This window comes from Hypanus sabinus, chromosome X1 (genome assembly GCF_030144855.1).
Source record: "Hypanus sabinus isolate sHypSab1 chromosome X1, sHypSab1.hap1, whole genome shotgun sequence".
NCBI lineage: Eukaryota > Metazoa > Chordata > Chondrichthyes > Myliobatiformes > Dasyatidae > Hypanus > Hypanus sabinus.
The window spans coordinates 26,688,736-26,696,992 of NC_082738.1; the positions used below are offsets into that span (position 1 = coordinate 26,688,736).

Genomic DNA, 8,257 nt, shown 5'->3' on the forward strand with positions numbered 1-8,257 from the left:
AGTATAGTGAAATCGGCATTTTTGTACTGTATAAGAGCAGTTACAGCTGAAAGAAATAACTGAACCCAACATGTCCTACTCCAATATTGTGTTGGCAACCAGAATCGCATTCAAATTTACTATTACATCACCTCCCACTTTTTCCACATCAGCACCAGGGAATCCATTGACTGAATTGTTGTGACTAACACCATCTCTGAAAATTGCCATCCAACCATTCCTCAGTTAGATGTATATACTGGTTCAGTAATCACTACAAAATTGCAACAGAGCAGGTTTGAGTGGAGGTGGAAATAGGAGGGTTGGGGGTTGTAATTAAGATGGTATAATGGGTTGGATCAGCACGTAAGCCAGGTTTCATATACCGTCATGTTTGACAATCTTTTAAACAAAGTTGGAGGGATCGGTATTGCGAATAATATGCTGGCACAACTGATAAATGGTTAACTGGACAACAGGCAGAGGGTGTTGACTCATTGCAATTCTCCATCCAAGGAGAATGTGATAGGATCAGTCTCTGTGTATGTTCAAGACAAATACTGTTTGAATTTTAGGTATTATGGAAATTAAGAGATATGAGGTTAGTGCAACAAACTGGTGCTGAGGTAAAAGATCTGCCATTATCTTACACAGTGGTGGAGCAGGCACGACAGACTAAATGGTCTAAATATTTCTATTTCTAATGTTCTTACGTAACTGGGAAGAGGACTTAACAGCAGATACATCACCAAAACAAATTAAAATAGTTTAGCAGGTGGCTTCATGACTAGCAATAAGTAGTGGAGGAGGTAATACACACAAATATTTATGCAAATAGTAAGTTGTTGAACTAAATAGACCTGTGAAAGAAAGTCATGATTTAATTATTTTCTCACTGGATAGTATATCTCAGATAACTGGATCATGGAACCGTGGGTCATTGTAAACAGCCAGCTACATCAAGGGCACAAGCCTCCCCACCATCAAGGACATCTTCAAGAAGTGGTGGCTCAAGAAGGTGGTGACCATCACTGAGCACACTCACCATCCACGACATACCCTCTTCTCAATACTACCAACAGGGAGGGGGTACAGGAGCTGGAAGACCCACACTCAATGTTTTAGGAGTAACTTCTTCCCTTCCACCGGCAGATTACTGAATGGTCCATGAACCCAAGAACATACCCCGCTCTTTTGCCATATTTATTTTTTATTGTAACATATTGTATATACACATATATTTTTTGTCTCACACTGTGATAGGTATTCACTTCCTGACTTGTTTTTGCTGATCTTGGCTTTCTAAGTGCAGCATCTCCCATTGTAAGATCAAAAAACAGCTGTAAGTAAACTGCCAACTAACAGTTTGTTTAGTTTCTGGCCATACCTCAAGGTCAGTTTTCAGTTCTTAAAATGTAAATGGAGCAGTAATCAGCTTGAAGTTAGAAACACAGCTTTGCAAACAAGCTCTGTCTATGTGGCAGACCGCTAGCCCGATACACCTGCTTTATTGCTGCTCAAGGTACAATACCTGTATAAGAAAATGGATTGTTTAATTTGTCTTGTTTCAAGCAGACTTAGAGTTGCTCAGTTTAAGGAGGTTAGCTTCACAATATTTTCACCCTTAGTTAAGATCTAAGTCTTCAAATGATGCTTTTAGACTGTTGTGTTAGAGGGATATCTGAGGAAATAACATACGCGTATGAAGTTACCCAAGTGGGAGAAAAAGGGTATAAATATAGAGAACAATTCAGGCTTATTGGGAATAGGATAAGGAACATCAAGATACCTGAAAGAAACACGGGGTGAACCAGAATCCATTCCTCCAGTTTCAATTTTCTGCGACGGACAACTTGTTTGAATGCATTGTGGTGTGTCTTTTAGTTGATAGGAATTTGGAAATGCTTTATGTTGAAGAAAAGCTTTGTGTTTTAGAAATGGGTTGAATTTGGAAATGTTTACGATAGAAATCTTCAGTGAGTTTTAAATGTGTTTTAAGAGCATTGTTTGGATTTAATTATGCATCACTGAAAATAAATGAGCTGTGTTGTAAACTACTTTGTTAGCTGGAAATATTTTCTCCGCGGTAGAGAGAGGGGACCCACCACTCGAATAGAGGGTATTGACACCTAAACTTGCCATGGAGCATAAACAGGGAAGTGAACTTTTCTTTGAAGATTAGGTAGTTACAGTATAATCTCCCTTTAGAAATTTATATTGATAGGGCTTAAGGTCTTTGCTTGAGTTTAGAACTTTGTGTTTAGCAAACCCAATACCATCCCAGCACTGTACTACCATCACAAAACAACAGATTTCGTGACACATGATTCTGATTCTAATAAGGCAATAAACATGTAACATGTAGGGGTTTGTACATGAGACATTAGCCTGAGAAGGCAACTGTGTGACCTAGAAATTATACCTGGTTTCACTGTTACCAGCTATTACATCTCATCAACGTAGGGCAGAGCAGGTCAGGTGTGCTTCCACTGGTTGCTGGTCACATCACGGACACCCTCCTGTCTTATCATGTCTTGATTCATGTTCTACTCTGAACACATTTCATGAACAGTGAGTATACAGTAAATCGATATGAATATCAATTGCTGCAAAATACAATTGGTTGGCATTTCAGTACTTTTCTATTAGCAGATTCGAACTTGCCTTGCTGCAAGTGGGATTTTATCAATGACGCCCGAATGTACACAAAAGAAACGGTATTATTGGTCAAGTGCTCAAACATGTCCCGATCAGTGTGACTCCAAGTTGTCTCCAAACACTTGTACCATTGCACGCCTGATGTGATCCACACTGATTTCCTCCCTGGGTTGCCCATTCTAAGCCATTATTAATGCCTTTATTTCAGCTTCTCTTTGTGTCTAAGGCTTTTCTCTTTCTACCTGGACCAATGCTGGCATCCTATTCCCCCAGACCAGTATTCTGATGCTACCCAGAAGTTACACTGGTGCTAACCATCTTCGCCATATTTCAGCTCCCCCACATCCACTGCTACTGCTCAGCATCTCCTGATGGGTAAAGAAGGAGTTCAAACTGTTCTGTAAGGCTGCTAATGCACTAGCTCCCAAGATCTGCCACCCTTGCCACTAAATCAAGCATTAACCATCTGGAACCGATCTTGAGCACCAAATGTTACAAAAAGCAAGAAGGACAAAGTTTATTCTGACCATTTTGCGGAACCACACTCTCTGTACATTGAATAAGAAGGTTTAATGATTAGAAGTTGTCTACCTTGTGGGATGTGGATGATGCCCACAGTCAGACCTGCGATAATGTCCCCAATGAGCCATTGCTTGATTTTGTATCTAGGCAACCAGGTGAGGAATGGTAGTCGCCTTCTCCAGAATTGTTTCCCAGCATTCCCAGGACATGCGCAGCTCCTTCTTTCTGTCTGCTGAAAGCTCTCCGTGACATTTTCTTCATCCTTTGGTCCATTGAATTGCCGGGCAAACTGATCCTCGGTGTAAATAGAACGGTAGATGGCCACCCCACTCATTCTGACTCCCTGAATCTTTCCGCTGAGTCCAGTGAGAGGTAAAGAGAGAGAGAGAGAGAGTGGGCTCCTACTTGTACAAGTCCGTCCGTGCCTCCCTGCTTTTTCCTGTGAGTCTCTCCGACCTATGGAAACACAGGGAGCGACAAGAGGGAGATTTCCTGAAGGCGTTTATCATTAATAACATTCCCAGAGTCTGACTCTGCAAAAAATGCAGCAGACCTTTTCCTCTTTGATCAGGCAAAGTGTGCTCCCTTTTCTCTGTACCTGCAGTAAATACCTGGCTTCACTAAGTTCATGTGGGTGGCGGGGCGATTTAACTGGCCCTTGCTTCAGTGACTGACATTGCTGACTCCAGCCAATTGGAACACATTTTTGACCCTCATGAAATCAGACGGCGGTGATGGACAAGGTCAACACGCGAGCTGTGCTCAGTGTCCGTGAGGGCTGCAGGAGGAAATGATATACCCTTGTTTATTCAGCTGTGACCTCAGTGCATATGTTACTCTTAAAAACCAACTTACTAAGAGTGTCACTGTGTCTGTTTTTCATGGTTTAGAAAGTAATGCAAATATAGTAATATGTAGAAAGATAGAGGAACGCTGCTTCTAAGAGGAAGACGTGCTCACAGGCGGAGAACGATGTAGTACCCTTTCCTGCCCGATCACAGGTAACTGTGTTTGGAAAGAAATCCACGCTGCACTCGGTTCAATAGCTTTGCATTGAAAGAAGGCAGGGGACAGCTGATTTCTCCCAAGTTCACGTATCAGGCAGTAACTCCAGAATTTAACCCTCTGCAGCCTGTTTTGATTTCTATTGCAAATCTGGTCTCGTGCACACGGTCAGGCATCCCAGCTCTGAGAGATGATGGCATCCAGAACCAGAAGCGGGAATCAACTACTCAGCCTCTTAATTCTACTCTTCCATTTACAAATGCCAATTAGGAATTTGATGTGGTGTGTGGCACGACATACCACAAAAAAAACAGCCTTCAACAATTATAAAAAATAAAGAATTATCTAAGAAATGAAGTTAGAGGTTAAAGTACGGACATGGAATAAAATGTGCATAAATACATAAATACCAGTGTGCATTTGCAATGTAAATAGCATTGTAAAAAGTGGTTGTTCACAGTGCAATGATTGAGGTAATAGATAGAGTGGGGCGGGAACTAACTAGAATGGATGGAGCAAAATTTTTAGTTTTAATATAAGGTGCTTTCTATAAGGGAGCTTTTGTTTCCCTTGTTTTCATTTCTGTTGATCTATGTCTTCAGTGTATCAACAGATGAACCTCCACGTTCCTCTATGCTATAAAAGTCCAAAGGTTCACTCTTTTGCTTGTGAAGAATTCCCTGGAACCTAGTCTAAAAGGGCTAACTCCTTTTCCTGAATCGACAACCCCAGCCTTAGTCTCTGTCGCCGGAGGAAACAGCCTCCTGACACCTGCTTTGCCAGTCCCTCTCAATCTAAACTGAAGATGGCGCCGTAGTGTAGTGACTCTTTGTGAGCTGTTCTCAATGAATCCTCTTATTAGATTCACTTTAGTCATTCTACTTGTTAGAATCCAATTCTAAAGTTGTCAGAGTCACTCACTATGTTCTCTTAAATCTACTTATTCCCAATCTACCTCATCGAGGCCCATGCCTTTGTTAACCTGTACTGCACTTTCTTTGTAACCGTAACACTATACTCTGCAACTCCGCTGCTGCCTGTGAGGAATTTGTACGTTCTCCCCATGACCGCATAGGTTTCCTCCAGGTGCCCTGGTTTCCTTCCACCGTTTAGAGATGTATCAGTTAGTAAATTAATTGATCATTGTAAATTAGCCCATGATTAGGCTAGAGAGATTGCTTGGTGGCACAACTTGAAGGGCCAGAATGGGTCTATTCTGTGCTGTGTCTCAATAAAATAAAATAAATTATTATATATTCTCTCAGTATAGCAACACTTTGACTATTTTGCAAAACTATGATCTACCTGATCTCTCAGGTTTGTTTTGGCAATAGTTCGAAGAACAGGGGAATTGTCTCCATTATCCTGGATCGAGACTTACCCCCAATGTTACGAGTCAGATAATCTGGTTATAGAACATTGAACATCACAGCACAGCACAGGCCACAAGGCTGTGCTGACATTTTAACATACTCGAAAATCAATCTAGCCCAAGTAAGGGTTAACAGGGGTATGCCAAGTTTCTTTGGCCTCCTGGTGTTTGAGGCTTTTGGAACTTCTACCTGATGGAAAAGAGAAAGTCCAGGGGGAAACTTTCCTGAAGCAGCAGGAAATGCAGACAAAGTCAATTGATTTAAGATAGTACCATGGGATAGTTTATAGAAGTTAGGATGCGATGTTGCAGTTGTACAATATTGAGTGCAACAGTAGTGTAGCAGTGTGTGTGATGCTATTACATTTTGGGGTGTTCCGGAGTTCACTTCTGGTGTCATTCTGTCTCTGTATACCCTCCCCATGGAATGTGTGGGCTTACACCAGATCACTGGTTTCTTCCCACAGTCCAAAGCTGTAGCAGTTACATTAATTGGTCATTGTAAGTTGTCCTGTGATTAGATTAGGGTTAATCGTTGTGGGGTTGCTGGGGCGACATAGCTTAAATGGCCAGAAGGGTCGACTCTATGCCGTATCGTTAAATAAATAAAAGTTGGCGTGGCCACATTGGTCTTCAGTTTTGGTCACCCTGCTGTATGGAAGATGACATTAAGCTGGAAAGAGTGCAGAAAAGATTTAATAGGGTGCTGCTGGGACTTGAGGGGCTGGGTTGGGCAAGCTAGAACTTTATTCCTTGGAGCTTAAGAAATAGAGATGTATAAAATTATAAGGGATATCCCAGGGTTGGGAAATCAAGAACTAGAGAGCAAAGGTTTAAGGTGAGAGGAGAGCTTAAAAGGGACGTGAGGGGCAACTTCATGCAGAGTGTGGTGTGATTGTGGAACTGGCTGCCAGAGGAAGAGGTTGAGGCAGGTACAATAACAACACTTATACGTCACCTGGACAGATACATGGATAGGAAAGGCTGAGATGAGTATGGGCTACATATGGACAAATGGGATCAGCTTAGATGGGAACGTTGGTTGGCATGGACCAGTTGGGCCAAAGTGCCTGATTCCACGCTGTATGGCTTTACAACTTTGTGGACATCCTTGCTCCGGCTGGCGCTGAATCAGTCCTCTACACAAACTCAATTACAATTCCTGGGATCAGTGACGCATCTCACACGTTCCTTTTCTAGCGCAGCAATGCCGTGTAAACTTCTTGGTTCCTGAGTTACAGGAATCCATTCGAGCCGCAAAAACCCCTTCCACGTCAAATCTCCTGGAACCAAAGAACAAAGCTGGCCTGAGTTGGGCACTACGCCAAGTGCATAGGCTGCTATTTGGCACATTGAATAGAAGGAATGTCTGTAGATGTTTCCTGAGAGATGCAACATCCTTCGTTGTGAATGGGAATGGGAAAGGGATGGTTCATGGGAAAGGAGAGGGAATTAAAACATTGGTTTGATTGAAAAGAGAGAATAGGTCACAGGGGATGAAGTATTGGTAGGTGGGGGGGTGCATGGATTACCCTGATCAGCATGGCGTCAATGGGCTGAATGTTCAATGGTGTATGCTAGCAATAATCCATGATGTGATCAAGGTAGAGGGAGCTACAATTAATAAAATATTTGAATGTTCTGAAAGTGGGGGCCACACAAATGATAATCACCAACAAGCTTGCAGAAGGATAGAGGAGAAACGAGTCAAATGAACAGCAAGGTAGTGGACCTGGCTGCCAAATAGTTACAGATGAAGATAAAGGTAAAAATTAATTTTATTTTGTCACATGTGCATTGAAATCCGTTGCTTGTGTCAAATCAAATCAGCGTGGGTTGTGCTGGGGATGGCCCGCACATATCGCCACCCTTCCAGTGCCAACGTAGCATGCCCACAACTTTCTAACCTAACCCGTACGCCTTTGGGCCGTGGGAGAAAACCGTAGCAGCCGGAGGAAACCTGCAAGGAAAATGTCTAAACTCCTTACAAACAGCAGTGGGAATCAAACCCCGATCCGATAGCTGCTGCTGTGACGTGTTGTTCTAACCGCTACGCTACACGCACAACGTTCGATGAATACACGCAGGGGATGGGGACAGAAGGATATGCTGATTGATTGAGACGAAGTACAATGGGAGGAGGGTTGTGTGAATTGTCTCTGCAGGTTCATTCTGTGTGAACATCACTCTTATTCCAAGGGTGAAAAAGTTACCTGTCAGGTTCCTACTAAATCTTTCCCCTCTCAGCTTAATTCTTGATTCCCTAATCCTGATATAAAGTCTGTACACTTTGACCTATCTAGAGTCAATAGACAATAGACAATAGGTGCAGAAGTAGACCATTCGGCCCCTCGAGTCTGCACCGCCATTCTGAGATCATGGCTGATCATCTACTATCAATACCCAGTCCCTGCCTTGTCCCCATATCCTTGATTCCCCTATCCATAAGATACCTATCTAGCTCCTTCTTGAAAGGAGAGAAAGGATAGAATAATACAGCATGGGTTCAGGCCTTTCGGCCCAAGAGCTCCATGCTGACCACAGCATTCTCCCTGCTTGTCTTAGTTACCCATGTCTGGTCTACAATCCTTCAAGCCCTTCCCCTCCATGTACCTGTACAAATGATGGCCTTTTGTGGGTCTGAAAGAGGTGGCTGGGGAGATTGTGGAGGCATTGGTAATGCTCTTCCACAAATCGCTAGAATCTGGAATGGTTCCAAAT

General features: G+C 42.7%; 1 protein-coding gene across 7 annotated transcripts in view; it reads right to left on the reverse strand.

Annotated features, from left to right (window-relative positions):
* Positions 1–6,579, reverse strand: part of slc26a10 (solute carrier family 26 member 10) — a 142,089-nt gene extending 135,510 nt beyond the window's left edge. For 5 of the 7 annotated variants that reach the window (XR_009509001.1, XM_059956119.1, XM_059956121.1 and 2 more), the window contains exon 1: positions 3,229–3,742. Coding sequence is in view for 6 of the 7 variants with exons in the window: in XM_059956119.1 (XP_059812102.1) it covers positions 3,229–3,493 (265 nt within the window). In the remaining variant the exon portion in view is untranslated. Of the gene's footprint in view, positions 1–3,228; positions 3,743–6,494 lie in introns of those variants that run through there. The other 2 variants (XM_059956118.1, XM_059956117.1) reach the window with 2 other exon arrangements.
* Positions 6,580–8,257: the final 1,678 nt, after the last annotated feature.